At 36.5% G+C, this 20,751-nt stretch overlaps 1 protein-coding gene across 13 annotated transcripts in view; it reads right to left on the reverse strand.

Annotated features, from left to right (window-relative positions):
• CHD9 (chromodomain helicase DNA binding protein 9) overlaps nucleotides 1-20,751 on the reverse strand; it is a 222,631-nt gene that overhangs the window by 127,870 nt on the left and 74,010 nt on the right. For 8 of the 13 annotated variants that reach the window (XM_047711790.1, XM_047711796.1, XM_047711797.1 and 5 more), the window contains exon 2: nucleotides 17,437-19,080. In XM_047711790.1, coding sequence (XP_047567746.1) covers nucleotides 17,437-18,915 — 1,479 coding nt within the window. In that variant the 5' untranslated portion in view covers nucleotides 18,916-19,080. The remainder of the gene's footprint in view (nucleotides 1-17,436; nucleotides 19,081-20,751) is intronic. The other 5 variants (XM_047711799.1, XM_047711795.1, XM_047711798.1 and 2 more) reach the window with 2 other exon arrangements.

Here is a 20,751-nt window from a genome sequence, read left to right on the forward strand (position 1 = left end):
GCTTGTAGATGGAGGCTGAGAAGTCCACATTTGTACATGAGGCTCCTTGACATGTAGGATGAAACCAGAGCTGGAAAGAGAAGTAGAACAGTCCACTTTTGCTATATTCTGGATGTCCAACTCCAGAGAATTCAAGAATTCTAAATTCAAACCAATGCTTCTGTTTGTCAAGGAAGAAGGACAGAACATACTTAAACAGTTTATTGGCTTTGTTTACAACTTTTAAATATTCTGACATACAAAAATGAGAGTTTCCATTTGTACTCTTTCTCTGGGACCCACAAATATTAGAGACAAGCTGCATACAAAATAAATAGCTATATAAGGGAAAAAAAACAATAAAAAGGAAATAGGATCAGGGAATCATTTTTAGACTACGCCACTAGAAAGCTATGTAAACTTTACATCTGGTTCTCAGTTTCTACAAATGTAAACTTTAAAAAAAAAGATTCATATGAAAACTACTTCTAGTTCTAAAGCTAAAAAGAATCCTTAAAGCAAGGAATCATTAAACAAGCTGATTTAATAATTTATAAAAGCATTTTCAGATTCATTTCAAGTTTATTAATCAGAAATTCCAACAATATGTATCCATATTATTACAGATGAGAAAGCTGCAGGGAGGGTAACTTGCCTAAGATTCCTATGACAGTATGACAGTGTCTTGAACCCAGTCCTCCAGACACTATATGCACTGCCTTTTCTACTTTATCAAAGAAACTTATACCCAAAGACCCACCTCTAGAAGATCTGTTGTCCTATACCAGAACTAAGAAACAAGTTATGGATGCCAAGAATAAAGATAAAATCTTATTCTTCTCCTTCATAAATAGCTCATTTATCTGATGACAAAAATTCAGGATTTCAACTTTCTAGTATTGGGCCTCAGTTCAGTAAGATACAACCACATGAATAACATTAAGAAAGTGCTAAACGTTGGGGTGCCTGGGTGGCTCAGTGGGTTAAAGACTCTGCCTTCCGCTCAGGTCTTGATCCCAGGGTCCTGGGATCGAGCCCCGCATCGGGATCTCTGCTCAGCAGGAATCCTGCTTCCTCCTCTCTCTCTCTCTGCCTGCCTCTCTGCCTACTTGTGATCTCTGTCAAATAAATAAAATATTAAAAAAAAAAAAAAAAGAAAGTGCTAAACGCACATGATATAAAGCAAGAGAGTCGACGACAGCCTTTTTACAAAATAAAACACGGCTACACTTTGGAAACCAGATTATCTGGGGAAAAAAATAGTACCAAGTCATGTAGTACTACAGTACTACATTAGTAACTATTAACTTGAAATTGTGTAAAATTATTTTGTAGTCAATAGTAATGTAAATTATTAAAATAAGTAAAATTAGCTGATTATGCATTATAAAATTATAACTTCTTTATCTTTTCTCAATATCTACTTTTCTTGAATCTGTGTTCAAATCTTAGGTCTGTGATTTATAAACTATGGTAACCTAAGTCTGGTTCCTCATTTATAAATTAAGATGCCACTATTAACATCATGACATCATTGTGAAGATAAAATGGGATAACATATGAAAAGTGCCTACTGCAATGCCTGGTATAGGACAGGGGCCTACTAAGTAATTATTGAATGAACAAATTTTTTTTTTCAAAAACGGCTGAATTTATTTAAATCAGTTAAATATGCATTATTAGGAAATCTGAAACTCTAAGTTTTGGATAGCCAACTCTAAATCACTGAAGTCTAGATCACTAGATAATTCCTAGAATGAGAAGCAGAGAGGAAACACAGAAGGATAAGATCCTCAAACAGGGAAGCTTCATAAAGTGAGGTCATAAAGTCTTAAAACAGGCCCTTGTTGATTCATTCATTAAAGGAATATCTTCTAATTGGACTCATTCGTTGTGGAAGGCAGAATAATGACCCCAAAGATATCGACCTCCTAATCCCCAATTCTGTGAACATGTTCAGTTATATCGCAAAAGGGAATTCAGACTGCAGATGAAATTAAGGTTGATCTTAACACAGAGAGAGATTATCCTAGATTGTCCAAGGATCTACTGTAATCACAAGGGTCTTTGTAAGTGGAAGATAGAGGCAGAAGACAGTCATACAATTAGAGAATGACTTGACCAGCCAACGCTAGAAGGGGGCCATAAGCCACAGAATGGGTAGCCTCCATACACTGGCAAAGGCAAGAAAATGGGATTCTCCTGTACAGTTTCTAGGAAGGAATGCAGCCCTGCCAACACCTTGATTTCAGCCCAGTGAGATCCATTTTAGACCTATGACTTCCAGGACTATAAGATAATAAATTTATGTTGTCTGAAGACAGCAGATTTGTGACTATTTGTTACAGTAACAATAAAAAACTGCTACGTGACTATAGGTCACTTCCAGCTTCAATATTTCCAAACCCTAAGGCAACAGAGGATAGTGTGGGCTCCAGAGTCCTACTTGAAACCTTGCATTGCCATATTCTACCGCATGACCCTGAGCAAACTATTTAACCATCCCATCCTTCAAGCCCCTATCTGTAAGAGTAAATGGTAAGAGTTGTTTCAATTAAATGAGAAAATATATGTAAAGTCATGAATGTCAGTATAAATGCTCAGTACCTACTGGCTATTTGTTTTTTTTTTTTTTTAATAAAAGATTTTATTTATTTGACAGATAGAGACCAGAAGTGGGCAGAGAGGCAGGCAGGAAGAGAGAGACGGGGAAGCAGGTTCCTGCGAGCAGAGAGCCTGATGCGGGGCTCGATCCCAAGACCCTGAGATCATGACCTGAGCCGAAGGCAGAGGCTTTAACCCACTGAGCCACCCAGGCGCCCCCCTACTGGCTATTTGTATGTTTATTATTATTCATAATTATACAAGTCTTCAAAGGAAAGTCTATATATTTACCTTGATTTTCTAGGAATCTGTCTAATCATGGGTATATACAACTTATTTACAAAGATGTTTATTATACTATCCAAGAATAATAAACAGGTTAAATAAATTATGGGGCTTCTGCATTATAAATTATTATAAAGTCATTAAAATGGCAGTATGGGGGCGCCTGGGTGGCTCAGTGGGTTAAAGCCTCTGCCTTCGGCTCAGGTCATGATCCCAGGCTGTCTGCTCAGCGGGGAGCCTGCTTCCCCCTCTCTCTCTGCCTGCCTCTCTGCCTACTTGTGATTTCTGACTGTCAAATAAATAAATAAAATCTTAAAAAAAAAAAAAATAAAATGGCAGTATGTCTTCCAATTAAGGCCAAGATGGAGTAATAAGAATTGGATTTACCTTCATACTTGACACAACTGAAAAACCAGGCAAAATGTATAACACAACAAGTTTTTAGACAGTGGACAACATGTAACCCAGACAGTGATCCCTGAGAGAAGGAAAACAAATGAGCTAAGACTGCCTCCTATCCCAGCTTACTTCAAGGAGAGGGTTTCCAGACTTCAGAACAGGGAAAGTAGGAAGCCACGTGCAATCTTATGGCCTCCTGGGGTTGAGGAGACAGAGCTGGAAGTTCAAGAAAGCCAAGGAAACCTGTTTGCAGGGGAAAGTTCTGGAGATGAGAAAGTTCACAGGGAAACACCACCAGAGATCTTCAGAAAGTCCCCTCTCAAAGCTTTAGGTAAGTACTGGTCGGTGCTACTAGTTTGTAGAGAACCTACCCAAAGCCCAGAACAAACTACTTGAAAGCAGCTGACATCTCACTAGGGCTAAGAATAGCTCATCTTCCCATGAGCCCAAGTGGAAAAGCTTGTATTTCACAAGGTATTGGACAGAGAACTCACAAGGCTATAGTGTCAGTAGTGGGGAAAAATTAACGCTAAAGATTACTCTAGTCCAGCCTAACAAAGCCTAAAAACAGATCTTATAAAGATAAACCAATTTCCAAGTACCTGTATCCCAGAAAAAAACTCAAGAATACTTAAAGGAATGTAAAAGTTTCCATCACTTAACAAGGTCAAATTCAAAATGTCTGGCATCCATTCAAAAATTATCAGGCATGCAAAGCAGCAGCAAACACAAACCACAGTGAGGAGAAAAATCAATCATCAAACACAGACTCAGAAATGACATTAATGATGGATGCAGTAGACAAGGATAGTAGTACAACTATTATAATTATCTTCTAAATGTTCAGTAAGTTAGAGGAAAGATTGAGCATGTTAAGTGAAGACATGTAAGACATAAAATGAATGAAAACAAGATTTAAGAAACACACTGGATGGGGATGACACAACAGAAGAAAAGGGTGTGAATACATTCGAATAAAAACTATCCAAAAACAGAACAAAAAAAACAAAACAAAATGAAAGGCAGAGTTTTGGCTCAATTAGACATAGATTTTTTTTATTATTATTATAAGTCACACCTTTGTGCATACATACAAAGGCAAATGTAAGTGAAATAAATCAGGGAAGGTATTCCTAAAACTGCTTCCAAATTCTGAGTCCTAATTCTTCATCACTTTCCCACTTAGAGTCATCAATATCCAAGTTCTGCCACATAAAATTATCCTCTGTGCCATGAGAAGAGCTAGTGATGAAGTATTTCCTAAAATAACCTGTAATATCACAAAAAGCCTCTGCTGAGAGTCTCCTGAATGTGGTTCTGTAGTTATACAGAGATAATTTTCTTTGATTCTGGCTCTAGAAATATTGCCAGCACTTGGAACAACAATCGGTTTCCAGCAGTTAAAGGAGTGCTCTCTGCTCCCGTCTCCAGGATTTCCTTCCATGCTGCTGACATCCTGACACTTTGAATGCATGTACAGGTGACTCCTACCACTTCACAACTTTTGCTTCCCTAAGAGAGATTCTAAAATGCCATCAATTGAAAGACACATTCCAGTGTCGGAGGTCTTAAAATATGAAAGATGTGAATCTTTCAGTAGATGAAATAAAATACTCCTAGTCCTGAAAAAACAAAAAGTGTATGCCCTCACAAAGATGATACATAAATGTTCATAGCACTGCTATTCATAATAATCCCAAACTAGAAACACATCTTCCAACAAGCAAAGGGTTAAACAAATTATGGTATATCCATATAACGGAATACTATTCAGCAACAAAAGGGAAGGAACGACCACAGGTGCAACAACTAGATGAATCTCAAAACAACTATGCTGAGTAAAAGAAACCAGATAAAAAAGAGTACACATTACATTATTTCATGTGTATAAAATTCTAAAAAATGCAGACTGTCTATAGTGACAGAAATCAGATCAGTGGTTACCTGTGGTGGAGGAGGTAGGAAATGAAGAAAGGAGCAACAGGAAACCTTTCAGGGTGATGAGTATGATCATTATCTTTTTTCATTTTTTTAAAGATTTTATTTACTCATTTGAGAGAGAGAGAGAGAGAAACCCTGAGAGTGAGAGTGAGAGTGAACATGCGAGAGCATGAGCAGTGGGAGAAGCAAACTCTCTATTAAGCAGGGAGCCCGATGTGCGGCTCGATCCCAGGACCTGGAGATCATGACCTGAGCCAAAGGCAGACACTTAACAGACTGAGCCACTCAGGTGGCCCAAGTATGTTCATTATCTTGACTGTGATGATGGTATGATTGGTGTATACACGTCAAAATTTAGCAAACTGTATACTTGAAATATGTTCAGTTCATTATATGTCAATTTTATCTAAATAAAGCTGAAAATTTGATACAGAAAACAAAAAGGTAAACAGAGAGTATGAGACTAAAAACATAAACTGTGTGTCAGTGTGTCAACTTCAATACACACAAAAAAGACTGAAAGCATAGGAGCCCCCAAATATAAAAAGGGATTATTTCTAGTTGGTGTGATGAAGCATGACTTCTCTTGCTTGTGCTCTCTAAATTTTTTCTAAATATTTCAATGAACATGTTTTACTTCTGCAGTTGTCAAATGTCTGTATTTCTTCACATACTAGGCAGTCAGTAGATGCCAGAAATAGATCACTTTCATTAACAGATTTGAACTATTACAAATTCCCAAAGAGGAAACACATGAAAATATCTTATAAAGCTACATAAACTAGTATTTTAGTGTCTGCTACCATTTTAGATTATTTATGTATTGATCTAGGCATACACTGCTGACAACACATTATTTGGGAGGTTCATGCTTATTGGTTATAAGGGTCTTATCTCCCCTGTAAGTTACCAAAAAAAGCAGAATGCCTACCATACTGCCTTAAATATGTCAGGTATTAAAAATACATTTGTTGGGGCGCCTGGGTGGCTCAGTGGGTTAAGCCGCTGCCTTCGGCTCAGGTCATGATCCCAGAGTCCTGGGATCGAGTCCCGCATCGGGCTCGCTGCTCAGCAGGAAGCCTGCTTCCCTTCCTCTCTCTCTGCCTGCCTCTCTGCCTACTTGTGATCTCTCTCTGTCAAATAAATAAATAAAAACTTTAAAAAAAATACATTTGTTGAATTAATCCACAAATGAGTATCTTATAGATAAAACTGTCTTAAAATTACAACTTCCTCAGTGCTTAGCATATAGCATGTTCTCAAAAATTTGTATCTATCCTTTTAAAAAACTTAAATCCCCCTGTTCAATATAAGTATATTGTACCTAAATCAAATGCCAAGAAAGGACCACTTTTAACTTCACACACAGCATAGCACCATGCAAAAATCATAGAGACTGACAAAGTACTTAGGAAATTGAATAAAAAATTTCCAGAATTTGTTCATATGATCACAAGTTTCCAACACAAAACACAGCTAAGAAATTACATAATAATACTTGGAGATGTCATGGCATTACATAGGATAAACAAAGCAAATGAGCTCCTTAAAGAAATGGCTGATTCCAGGTCTGAGGGAAATTAAAAACATCTTGCACCAGAAAGTAGAGAAGTAATTAGAGACTGATGAGGACATGTTAAAAAGGCATGGAGTTGGGGCGCCTGGGTGGCTCAGTGGGTTGAGCCTATGCCTTCAGCTCAGGTCATGATCTCAGGGGTGATCTCAGGGTCCTGGGATCGAGCCCCGCAACGTGCTCTCTGCTCAGCAGGGAGCCTGCTTCCCCCTCTCCCCCTGCCTGCCTCTCTGCCTACCTGTGATCTCTCTGTCAAATAAATAAATAAAATCTTAAAAAAAAAAAAAAAAAAAAAGGCATGGAGTTGGTCTGAAAGGATTCCCAGTGGCCAAATATTCAAAAAGAATATGCACAGCAATGGCTTATAACGTATTTAATGTTCTTCTAAATCTATGGGTCCAATTCTCGATAGAAAAATTCCACTTATTAACTATAAAGGGGAAAAGGTACTTTTACTAAGTGATAAAACTTAGCATAACCAATAATGGGACAAACTAACATCATACTTCATAATGTAATTCAATAGAGATATACAACATCATCAACGCAACATTGTTATAAAAAATGTTTAAGTTATGTTATGAAGAACAATTAGACAAATGCAGGCAACTGGCCTGGACTTTAAAAAATGTCAATGTCAGGAAAGAACAACAAAAAGGCCCAGAAAATCTGTATGAGGTTAAAGATTTAAGGGGACAGAAGAGCTAAATGCATTGCCTGGCGCTTGACTGGATCCTGGATTTTAAAATAAATGTCTCTAAAGAATATTATGGGATAATTTTAAAAATTTGGATTTGGATTATATATATTTATATGGGATTGTATAGGATTATACAGCATGATATTTATTATTACTATCGGTTAATTTCTTGTTTTTCTTAATATTTTTTAGGTTTTATTTTTTTTAGATTTTATTTATTTATTTGACACAGAGAGAGAGACCACAAGTAGGCAGAGAGGCAGTCAGAGAGAGAGGGGGAAGCAGGCTCCCCGCTGAGCAGAGAGCCCGATGCAGGGCTTGATCCCAGGACCCTGAGATCATGACCTGAGCCGAAGGCAGAGGCTTAACCCACTGAGCCACCCAGGCGCCCCTGCTAATTTCTTGATTATGATAAAAGGATTGTATACTTGTAGGAGAATATACCTGTTCTGAAGAGAGCCATGTTAAAGTATTTGGGGGTAAAGTGTCACAATATCTAGTTACTGGTGATGCTAAGTTTTATCACTTAGTAAAAGTACCTTTTATTAGAAAAAAAAAAGTAACTTTTATTATAAAAATAAAATTGGAAAGCAAATATGCCAACAATTAACAATTAGTGAGTCTGTGTGAATGGGAATATGGATGTTTACTGTATTATTCTTTCACCTTTTCTGTAAGTTTAAATTACTTTTCCAAAATAAAAAGTTAGAAAAAATAAATGATACTTTCAAAATAAACAGTCTGAAGAAATTCATACCATTGACATTTCTAATATCACTGAAGCTGATTTGGACCCATTTTTTTTTTCTTGTAAAATAAAAAAGTACAGGACTAGCCTTAGAAGTCTCTATTTGTACTTTTAATACTTAGCACAGCACCTGATACACAAATAGCAGGTGCTCGAGCAACATGTGCTGTTTCTGCTAAGCAGTTAGTAGTGGTCTAATTTTAGACAGGTTGTTCTCCCTCTCAACACTTCAAATACTTCATCTGCAGATTCTGGGAAATATTACTAACTTGCATACACCCCACATTATTACTAAAGACTCAAATTATGTTAAAAGAACCACTTTTCGGGCGCCTGGGTGGCTCAGTGGGTTAAGCCGCTGCCTTTGGCTCGGGTCATGATCTCAGGGTCCTGGGATCGAGTCCCGCGTCGGGCTCTCTGCTCGGCGGGGAGCCTGCTTCCCTCCCTCTCTCTGCCTGCCTCTCTGTCTACTTGTGATCTCTCTCTGTCAAATAAATAAATAAAATCTTAAAAAAAAAAAACACTTTTCAAAATACTATACAAATGTTATTACTATTTCTATCTGTAACCATACTTTTTTTAAGATTTTATTTATCCATTGGACAGACAGTAGTAGTAGACACAAGTCGGCAGAGAGGCAGGCAGAGAGAAAGGAAGGGAAGCAGGCTCCCTGCTGAGCAGAGAACCCGATGTGGGGCTCAATCCCAGGACCCTGGGATCATGACCTGAGCCGAAGGCAGAGGCCTTAACCCACTGAGCCACCCAGGTGCCCCTCTTTTTTTTTTTTTTTAATTGATATTGGATCTTTTTTTAAAATTTAATTTTTTTTTCAGCGTTCCAAAACTCATTGTAATCATACTCTTAATGATTACCACAGTAGTTTTTTAAAAATTACTTCTAAGTCTCACTTTCACCTGAGGTATTTAGGAAAAAAAAAGCCATAGGATATTTATCTAGTAATATCATCTTATAAGTATAATATATCTCTTGGTAACTAGTTATGTCTTTTTTAAAGACAAACAAAAAAACAAAAAACAAAAAACAGGGCTCCAAGTTGAAAACACAGCACAGTTTTGTAAGACTTTAGCAATAGTTTGTAATAAATTTAAGTAGATTAGAAGCTCAAAAGAAAAGGGCAGGCTTTCTTGGCTTTGCCATTCACAAAAGCAATTAGACTCAGACAGTTGTATATTATATGCACATATATTATTATATGTATATGAAGAATCAAATAATGATAGATTGCTAAAATGTCATGGGACAAGGAGCTAACCTAGATACTACAACACTTCCTTTAACCAGGATGGGTCAAGGAAATTAATTTTTTGTTTGGAAATCACTCATTCCAAGTCACTTAGCTGGAGGGCTAAGGGAAAGTGCTAGAAACCACTGTCCAACAAAACTGAATCAGAAATGAAAAGAAAACAGCTCTGAAATTATAATATAGATCAATGGGAAAGTATGATGCAATTTTCAATGGGAGCTCTTCAAAGGCAAAGGACCATATTCATTTTCACAACCTCATGGTCTGCATAATCTCATACACCTGGGAGACATAAAGTCTGAACAAATAAAAGCACTAAAAATGCAACATTTCCAAAACACAGATGTTACATTAAAATTCAGTATATATAATTTACACCTACATTTGACAAATAACAGTAAGGGTACATTTTTTAAACCTAACTATAAAGATATAGTTAAAAACTTATGACACATTAAAAGCTACCTACACAAAACAAACCAAAAAAACCCTAAACCATACCATATTTCTCAACTTGGAGATAACTAAGCCTTATAATACAACACAGTAAATGTAAAATTAATGTCTGACCATAGCATGGTATCACTCTCATTTCAGATCACTCTTAAAACACTGTAGAGTTTAAACTACGAAAGGAATCTGCTAACTAGTTAGCAAGCACGTTATGACTTCTCTAATACTGTTACTGCCTTTTTGTGTGTTTGAGAATTGAGTAAAATCTTGTCCAGCTCCCAAATCCTATGATTTCATGAAATGGTCAATGTAAACTTGCACTGCTTTCAGGTACACAAACCTGAAAAGAAAACCTGTAGGAAAAACACTGCTTTAAAGATTGCTCTTCTTTTGTAATTCACAAGGTATTCTTGCATAATAAACGTGCAAGGTAGTATTTGCATAGTCAAGCACAGCGAATTACCAGATCGTACTTAACTCCAACTGCAGTCCAAGCTTCCCAGCTACGTACTTACTAACTCTTCATATATTACTCACAAAGCATTCTATTAAAATATTTCCTTAATTTAAAATAATCTCAGCCCAAATACCCAAATCAAGAAACCTGATCACCCATACTGAAGTATCCTAAACAACTCTGTATTTATGTTATCATAACAGGTATAAAATTTAATGGCTCAGGAGCCCTAATGCATTGTTCTCCATTTCAGACATTGGTAAGAAGTAAATGACTGAGTAGTCTAAGATAGTTGGGAGTGCACCTCATCAATAAAATTAAATACAACAAAATTTCGTTAGACCTACTTTGAAGTTTGGCTTGGATCTCATGCTCTTCACATACTGCACTAATCCACAAATTTCTCACCAACTGCTGCCTGCCTCTTCCCCACCCCTGGAATTCACTTCCCGTTCACCTCTCACCCTTAAGTATGCATGTGAGAGGTCAACAGCCTTAAAGCTACTGCTAAGAACTGGAGTTTCTGTTACTCTGATTCTTGACAGGCGGTGCAGAGCTTGGATTTTCTACAATTTAGAGTATATGGTTTAATAATTAAGATTGTATTCTAGAACTAGCTAATATTATACAAATTTCCCCATTCAAAAAGAATATTTTAATCCTGAGGACATGACAGAAATGTTAAAACCAAAACTAGACTACTTTAACTGAGGAGGGGAAAAAGCACAACTACATGGGAAATTCCTGTACAGAATTTCTCTTTTGTGTTTCTGGTATACAACTAAGAATTGTGAAGCTTCTTATAAGCAATACCATGCCAAATGCATAAAGATTTAAGTAAACTCGGATAAATTGAGGGATGTATTTTATAAGATTTTTAATTAGTTCAAGGAGACAGCCTAAAAATTCCTTAGTTTTTTTCTCTTTTTGTCTAGAGCACAAGTGGAGTGACAAGTTTTTTAATTGTTCATACATCTGTTGCTTTTTTGACTTCAAAAAAGTTACCACTGGGAGAAAAAAAAACAACCTAGTAAAGAGCTCGAGATCCTCTGAGTTCAATGAATATGAGCAACGTACAGCGAATCCCTTGCTTTAGTTTTACATAGTTTAGTTTTACATAGAGTTTCCTCTCTTTTTAAAGATTCCATTTATTTGTTTATCTTAGGGAGAGAGAGCGAGCATGCAAATGGGGGAAGGGGCAGAGGGAGAGGGAATCTCAAGCAGACTCAGTGCTGACTGCAAGAGGGGTTTGATCCCGTGACCCAGATATCATGACCTGAGCCAAAATCAAGAGTCTGACGCTTAACCAAACTGAGCCACCTAAGTGCCCCTTCTCTCTCTCTTTTTATTTTATTTTTATTTATTTGAGAGAGAGAGAGAGAGGTCACAGGTAGTCAGAGAGGCAGACAGAGAGAGAGGGGGAAGCAGGCTCCCTGCCGAGCAGAGAGCCCAATGTGGGGCTCGATCCCAGGACCTTGAGATCATGACCTGAGCCGAAGGCAGAGGATTAACCCACTGAGCCACCCAGGTGCCTCCCCTCTCTCTTTTTAAAAACAACTTTACTTACACACAAAATCAGCTGTTTCTACTTAAGATAATTGTCACATATCTAATGTGTTCCAATAAATTTTTAAGTGGGGATTCTTACCATTACACCATTACACTCTTACCATTACACAAGACCTCCCTATAAGACCATTTCTCTTCATCTTTCCCGGTCAAGCATTCTACCACCATCACCATCGCCCTCTGTGGGCCAGAGGGGGAGCTGTATAATTAAAGAATTTCGTGCTTTAAAGAATACAATTGAACTATCTGGAAACTTAACTCATCTGTAATAAATCCCTGACATTGCTGGATAGCAGGGAACTTGTCATATTTCTTTACCTTTCTTCATTATTTGTAACACCACTCAGGAACTAAATAGGCAACAGGAATGATTATGTCCTGCAATGAAACCCAAAATTACAACCAGTCTTAAGAGTTGTAAAGAACCTACTAACCTACTAACTTAATCCATCTTACACTCACTATAGGACTTCTTTCTGTAACTGATCTAGACCATTCTATTTAAGCTTTCATGAAAAGACATTTATTTCAAACTTCTTCCTTAATATCCCACGATAGTCTGCTTTTCTGTGACTCACTTAGTAGGCCTATTTCTGACCTCTAAGGTTCTTCAAACACTTAAAGATAATGATCAGGTTTACCTTCAGGACATTTGTTGTTATCATCTTATACACAATTTTATAAAAAATATCTCAACACTTTTGGAAGCAACAGCTATTCTGCTTTACTTCTCTTTGCTTCGGGGTTGTTTTTACCTCTGTAATGGACAAACGATTGCTGATACAGCCAGAAAACATGAGATGTATGCTCTTTTCCACTTAGATATTTTAAAGCAAGTTTTTGCCTCATCAGTAGGATAGATTTTTGAAAGGAGGAGGGAGTTGGGAAAGACCATTTAGTATATTATTACTATATATTACAATGTATTAACACACTTTGAAGGAAAGTGAAAGTGGTTACAACCACATATAATGTAATCAAACTTGGTTTGAATCTTGTCTTGGCCACCGGCTATCCCCACGTTGGCTGTATGACTTGAAGTATACTAAAGTCCTCTGCACCTCAGTCTCCTCCCATGGAAATTCAAGGAAATAACTATAACCAAATAAAAGGACTGTTGTGAGGGATCAATGTGTTAATATTAAGTATTTAGAATAGTCTTGGCACAAAGTAAGTGCTCTATGAGTTAGTCATTATAATTTTTGCTATTGCTGTGCACCTACTTTAAATTGATTATGGTAATACATGCAAGAAAAATAAAAAGATATTTTAATTAAACTTGATTCAGATTTTTCCAGGTCTCAAAAACAACCTTATTTTTAACATGGTACTTTAGCAACCTTACAATGGTAAACTATTCAGGCATTCAAAATCATTTTCAGAAAAATAGGTAATGACATGAAAGATGTCTGCAACATATTAACTGGAAGGTTAAAAAAGCCATTTGCCGAAAAGCATGAACTATAATGATTCCAACTTTATTTCTTAAAAATGCAGAAGTATGTTGGTGGAGGACAGGGATGAGACAGACAACAGATCTCACTAGAAACTCCTACAGAAAATGTCAACAGTGCTAGTGCTATTACAACTTATTTTTGTTTGTTTTGGTTTGTTTTCTATACGATCCAATTTTTTAATAACCACATATTAAATTTTTTATCAGACAACGATCCATTGTTTTAAAATGTGTCTTACATAGGTTGTTCAAACCTGTCTTTCTCTACTTTCTTTAAAAGCTTGTAAGTAATACAAATTCCCTATGTTCAGGAAGAAAATGAAATAAAAATTCAAGATACTAAAGAAAGTGATGAATTCATCAGAGTACAAAGCCAACAAGGAATTATGTGTCATTATGTCTATCCTAAAATTCTATTTTTTGTTTTGATTGCTATCTCAGCTATCCCACATATTTTTCTCTGCTATCAAAATTTTATAGTAAGTTGAATTTATAAACATTGAGAGATCGCATAATCCTCTATGTGATTTCTACTTCACAAACAAGACAAAAATGCAAGATTTTGTGTTATAAAATAGGAGAAAGTGGTTGTCACAAGGGAGCAATGAAAAGTTTATGGTATTTTTTTTCTCAAAATTCCTTTGCTCTAAAAATTACACATGAAAATAAGGCTAGTATTTTCTGTACTATGTTTCGTGAGCACTTACATTTAGGAACACTTGCTAGCTTCCTACCTTTTTTCCTTCCTCTTCTTTTTTTTTTTTTTAAAGATTTTATTTATTTATTTGACAGAGATCACAAGTAGGCAGAGAGGCAGGCCGAGAGAGAGGAGGGGGAAGCAGGCTCACCGCTGAGAAGAGAGCCCGATGCGGGGCTCAATCTCAGGACCCTGGGATCATGACCTGGGCCGAAGGCAGAGGCTTTAACCCACTGAGCCACCCAGGCACCCCTCTTTTATTTAGTGGTAAAATTCTAGAGTCAATTATACAAGAAATGTTCTCAGCAATATTCACTGTTTTTAAGGACTGACACAGAGTACGTACTTCAAGACATCTGAAATTATAACCAAAACCACCCCATCTCAGTTGGGAAATAAGTAAAAGCAAGGCTTAGAAGTATTCTTTACATATTCAACATTCTCACTGAAGCTTTCCCGAATTCTGAATAGAGTGCCATAGTGAATTTTCACACATTGTGTTAAAGAATATCTTGTTTTGGCTATATAAAATGTATCTCATTTTTAAATTTTGATATACCAAAAATTATGCCACTTTATTATTTTTTAATCTCTTAACATCTATACATATTTAGCAATGCTAATTTAGTCTGAAATGAAATTACTGCAATTAAGACAGACAGTTAAAAAAAATATTTTAAAAAATTTATTTCCACAGAATCTGGGGAAAGACCATAATAAAACTCCTTATTAATATGACATTTTTGCTATGTAATAAACATAACCATCCAGAATATGCCAAAAATTACACAGGCAAAATAAACTTGTAAAGCTCTGTCAAAATTTATGACATATTACACATACCAAATCATACGAATTTCACATATGTAGGATATGTGACCTATAATTCAGTACATATAAAACCTACATACAATCCATACAACTCAATCATAATAATCCTTTACCTTCTTTACCAAATCCATCCCTCCTCTTCACCCCCACAATCAACAACTCCCAAATATCATTCTTAACACTAAGAAATTCTAGGAAACTTAAGAATAGCTTTTCAATAAGTCAAAAAATTATCCTAAACCGGGGCGCCTGGGTGGCTCAGTGGGTTAAAGCCTCTGCCTTCCGCCCAGGTCATGATCCCAGGGTCTTGGGATGGAGCCCCGCATAGGGCTCTCTGCTCAGCGGGGAGCCTGCTTCCTCCATTCTCTCTGCCTGCCTCTCTGCCTACTTGTGATCTCTGTCAAATAAATAAATAAAATCTTTTAAAAAAAAAATTATCCCAAACCAACTGCCCTTGATCTGTTTTTCAACATAAAGAACAAGAAGTTAGCAAAACAAAACAAACTCTGAAACAAAAAGGTAAGTACGTTTAAATAAAGCCTTATGAATTTTATCAGTAGAGTAAGATGATTTATGAAAGGTTGCTTAGGATGGTTCTGAAAAAACTTCTCTCAGATTATACCATCTACATGCTAGCATTGGGAACTACTTTAGTTATTTATAATTATCCTTTATTCACTCCAAATCTATAACTTCTTTCAAAGCCAGTGGAACATGTTTAGGAAAACATGAATTAAAGAAAAACTACAATGATGACAAGGACCTAGCAAAACAAAAGTATAAAATAAATAAATTTCAGGCTTCACTCCTTCAAGTATATGCTACACAAAATGACTAGTCCCAACTAGTCAGAAAACTTCATATTAAGAGGATAGATGACTTAAGGTTCAAGAACAGAGGTTTTTCCCAGGGTCCTTCTAAAGAAGATGCTTGATCCTCTTCCAGTAGAGGGAGCAAAATCATAATATTCTATTCAGGCCACAAAAGAGGAGGGAAGGTTTAAGTGAGTGCCTTTTAACGATCTTAAAATCTATCCAGATATTTCAAAAAATGTACTGAAAATACCACTGGAAGCAGAAATAAAATCAAACTAAAGGAAAAGATAAAGAGTTTATCTTCTTCAAACATTTCAAGGCTTTGAGATGAATAAATGGTCCCTAAACTGTCCACCAGATCTCACAGGTAACCAAGGTACTGAAGCATTTTAGGAATCCTTAATTCGACAAGATTTTAAGTGATAAAATATTACATTAAATATATTTTTATTATAGAAACAACAGAGTAACATGGCTGTAACTATAGAAAACAAAGGAAAGTATAATTGTACTACCCTAAAACAATCTATCTCCTTTCAATATTTTTTTTTCCATGTGTATTTTCATACTGCTATGAAAAAAATTATAAAAACATTAAGTGCTTACTATATGCTAGGCACAGTTCTCAGTATCTTCACATATTACAACCCTTTTAATTTTTATCAGAGACCTATTAAGTAGATCCTGTTAGTACTCCGCTCTTAGAAGATAAGGCAAATGAGACAGAATGAAATTCTCTTAACTAGCTAAAAGTCACACAGCAGTAAGTAACAGTAGCCAAGGTTCTAATCCAGGTAGTTTGGTACCTGAGCTTATACTCTTAACCGCTTTACTGTGATCTTAATTTTGAATTATGGTTTTCTCCCATCACTAACATATTGTCAGTGTTAGTCTTCAAATTTTTTAATGCCTGTAATAGTCCATCTAATACTCTATGATAATAAACTATGATGCTTCCACTTGTCCTGTAGAGATAGTGTAACAAAAATATCCTTGGGTATATTACTTTTCCTGTGTTTGGGTTATTGTGATAAAGTATTTTTATAATCAAATTTACTATCAAACTCTTTCCCAAAATATTTGTGTCAATTAACAAAGCTATATAAGTTCCAATGTCACCATAAATGTGTCAGCATTAACCAAAAATTTTTTTCTAATACATAAAAATAAAACCAGGCTGCAAATTGAATTATTAAAGTTGCATATTATTCTGAGTGTTCTGTTTACTAATTCAACTTACCCTTTTGTGAATTCCAGCTCTTCTGCTTTATTTAGTTATCAAGTGAAGTTCTAAAAGTTTGCTTATCAATTTATATGAACTTTTTATAGGAATATTAACACTATGGTCATTACATTTGTGACAAAATGTACCCAGTCTATTATACCTTTTAATTATGGTTAAGTTTTCATTTTTGGTAATAAATCATTCTGTTAAAGGCAATTATAATTCAAAGTTACAAAAAAGGTCCTAAAACCTTATCATTTTCTAAATATAGAAGTTAATGTATTGCTTTGAACACATCAAAAAATCACTTTCAAATAGAAGACTGTTAAAGCGATAGAAACTATGTCAAAATATGCCTAAGTTTGAAAAATCCTGGATATGTCTCACATAAAATTAACTCAAAAAGAGAAAAAAAAAAAGCCCATCCTATCCCAACTCACCAAAATAAAAGAGCCACATACCTGTCGCTGTAAATATAGGCGATTTCTGTCATGTAAATGTTGATGATTGGAAAGCGAAGAGTGCCAACTCCGAGCCTGGCCATGCAGCTGTGTTTGAGTCATATCCGAAGGCCGAGTTACAAGATGTGAAGTAAACTGCCGTTCGAGGTCATGATCTAAAACATGACTTGAATGATCTTGTCCAAATGCGGCCTCATCAAACTGGGGAAGGAGACCCTCGTGGAGGAGGTCTTCTGGGTCAAGTCCTGTAAACGGCTCAGTCTGAGACTCCACTTGATGAAGTAAATTCTCTTCTAAAGATGAAAAGCCATTAGTTTCTACGTGATCATTGAAATGGCCCATTTGAGTTCCTGAGTCAACAGGATCCGGGAAGTTCATGTGCACAGGAGATAATTTTGAATTGCTATAATTACCCTGAGGATGTGATGAATGCAACATTTGGAAATTATTTGAATTCAACGATGTATTGGGATTTAGCATATGCTGAGTGGATTCTTGCTTGATTCCTCTATGAGGTGAAAAGGAGTTACTTCTGGTAAAATCGGATAAAGTCTGATTTGTGTGATTAGGTGCAAGCACTGCAGAGGCCTGCAGAAGACTGTTTGGTGAGACGTGATTACTGGAAAAGGAATAATGTGAAGAAAACTGCTGTGAATTACTGACAGAACAAGAAGTCATATTTGGAGAAGGTCCATTGAAATTCCCTTCTTGATGATTGCTACACTTGAGGAAGTGAACTGAAGGATTTGACGTTTGGGAAAATTGCTGCATTGAAAGAGACTGTTGCGACGTAGATGCATTAGGGATTTGTGAAGGGTGGTTAACACTGACTCTGTGCGGACCAGAAACATTAACATCCATAAAATTTTTAGACTGGCTGAGAGAATTCTGCCCTGGGTTAAGATTATTTCTGTTTTGTTGTGAGCGTAGTGAAGTGCACTGTGTTTGTTGTTCACTGGCCTGAAATAAGGCAAAGTCATGGTGTACCACAAAGCTTTTATTTTGATGCATAGAGTGAGAATGTCCTTGTTGGTGAAAAGGAGACCCATTTTGATTGGAAATGCTGGTAGCTGTCTGATGGCCCCACATTGGACTGCCATCTGCTACATCTGGAAACAAACCATTGGGCTGGTTTTGGGGGTGGATCGGAGAACAATTAAACTGAGAGTGTGGAGATAACACATGTTCAGCTGGGCTACCAAAAGGCTGATTGACTTGGTGAAATTTCATTGAGTCAAACTGATTTAACTGCTCATAATCAGTTATCTTCTGATGTGTTGGAGTACCTTGAACATGGTTCAGTGAGTCTATGTGCAAAGGCTCAAATTCTGCGCCTAAGTTCAATTCATCAACTAGTGAAACAGGTCCTGGTTGAACAAATGCATCATCTGACAAACCTTCTAAGGTTTCACCAAAAAGATTGGCATCATCAAAAAAGTCCATCATTGGATCTGTCATCTTGAAAAATCCAGTGACAATCCGGGCTATTCACTCCAAATGAAGTATATTCAGCTTCTGTGTAGTGGATATTATTGGATCATTGCCAAAGGTCATCAACTAATCCAAAACAGGTCAATGTTCATTATTGCTCTAGATAATGACATGTCATGAAGTGTCAGAATCCTAGGAAAATAAGAAAAACAATTCAAGCTTAATGATGAGAATTCATTAAAGTTCTACAAAGTTTATATATGGTATAAAAAACATACAATCTTGGTGTACAGTATTTTTTGGTAGAATGATTAAAAATTGCAAAAAGCGGGGCGCCTGGGTGGCTCAGCGGGTTAAAGCCTCTGCCTTCGGCTCAGGTCATGATCCCAGGGTCCTGGGATCGAGCCCCACATCGGGCTCTCTGCTCAGCAGGGAGCCTGCATCCTCCTCTCTCTGACTGCCTCTCTGCCTACTTATAATCTCTGTCAAATAAATAAATAAAATCTTTAAAAAAAAAAAATAAATAAAAATAAAAATTGCAAAAAGCTCATTGATATTCCATACAAGGAAAAAAATGCTGGTGCATGGGACATGACTGTATGCATTTGAAAGTAATAATGCATAGTACTTCAATTTTAAGTTCATATATATATGTTTACACACATACATACATATATACACATATTTTTTAAAGTAGGCTCCATAGTTAGCATGGAGCCCAACATGGGGCTGGAACTCAACTGTGAGATCAAGACCTAAGCTGAGATCAAGAGTCGGATGCTCAACTGACTGAGCTACCCAGGTGTTGCTGAAGTTCATATATTTTGATGAAAGAATGTAAACCTAAGAATGGTATGTCAGACTCTCTCCTCTACCACGAAATGACCATCACTCTCCAGCAGCTACGGCATGTTTAAAATATATACGTATTACACTTCAAAGTAACAGCTTGTTAAGATAGCTGATACCAGATTTTCTCAGATTAGTGTGTTGTGATATTTTGCTCTAGACCTCTTGAGCAGATGAATCTTCTTGTTTCATACAGTATATGCAGAAATACATGAAGAAGAACAATTATATGCAGTGCCTGGGTGGCTCAGTTGGTTGGGCAACTGACTCTTGGTTTCAGCTCAGGTCACAATCTTGCAGTCGTTGGACTGAGCCCAGTGTTGGACTCTGCACTCAGTGTGCAGTCTGCTTCAGATTCTCTCTCTCTCTCCCTCTTAAATAAATAAATAAATAAATAAATAAATAAATTTAAAAAACCCAAAAGAACAACAATTGCATGAGATCATGTTAAACTGGGCCAGATGAGACGAGTTAAGCATCTGGTCAGTTGACAGACAATGCAGACAGGGGATGGCTGGGATGTTCCCACATACTGCTACCATGGTTCATGGCTCATCTCTATGGAAGATCAGCCTTCCTAACAGCCAACTGATTTAGATATTCATGTAGCAAAAGCAAGAATCTTTCTGTTAATGGTTATATTCATTACTCTGTCCCTAAATCTCTCTCCTGCCCTCATTAAGTCATTTGGAATATTGGAATATTGCTTATTTACTAAACTGTGTAAATAAATGTGTGGTGACAATCAAGCTGAGGCAAAAATAAACAGTAGCTTGAGCTAAGCAATGAATTAGTCTTATGACAGTCTGAAGAGCAAAAATGACTACATTTACATGAATATATGTACATATACACACACATACATGCTATTTATGTGTGGAAAGGATCTAATAGGTTACTCATTAATATGAAATGGCTAGCTCATTTTGTTCCAGATTTGTAGCTCTCCAAACATTTTTAACAAAGGTAATTTATGGCTGTGCTCTACTTGCCGAGAGAACCACAAATGAAGGT

The sequence above is a fragment of the Lutra lutra genome, chromosome 17 (genome assembly GCF_902655055.1).
Source record: "Lutra lutra chromosome 17, mLutLut1.2, whole genome shotgun sequence".
Lineage (NCBI taxonomy): Eukaryota > Metazoa > Chordata > Mammalia > Carnivora > Mustelidae > Lutra > Lutra lutra.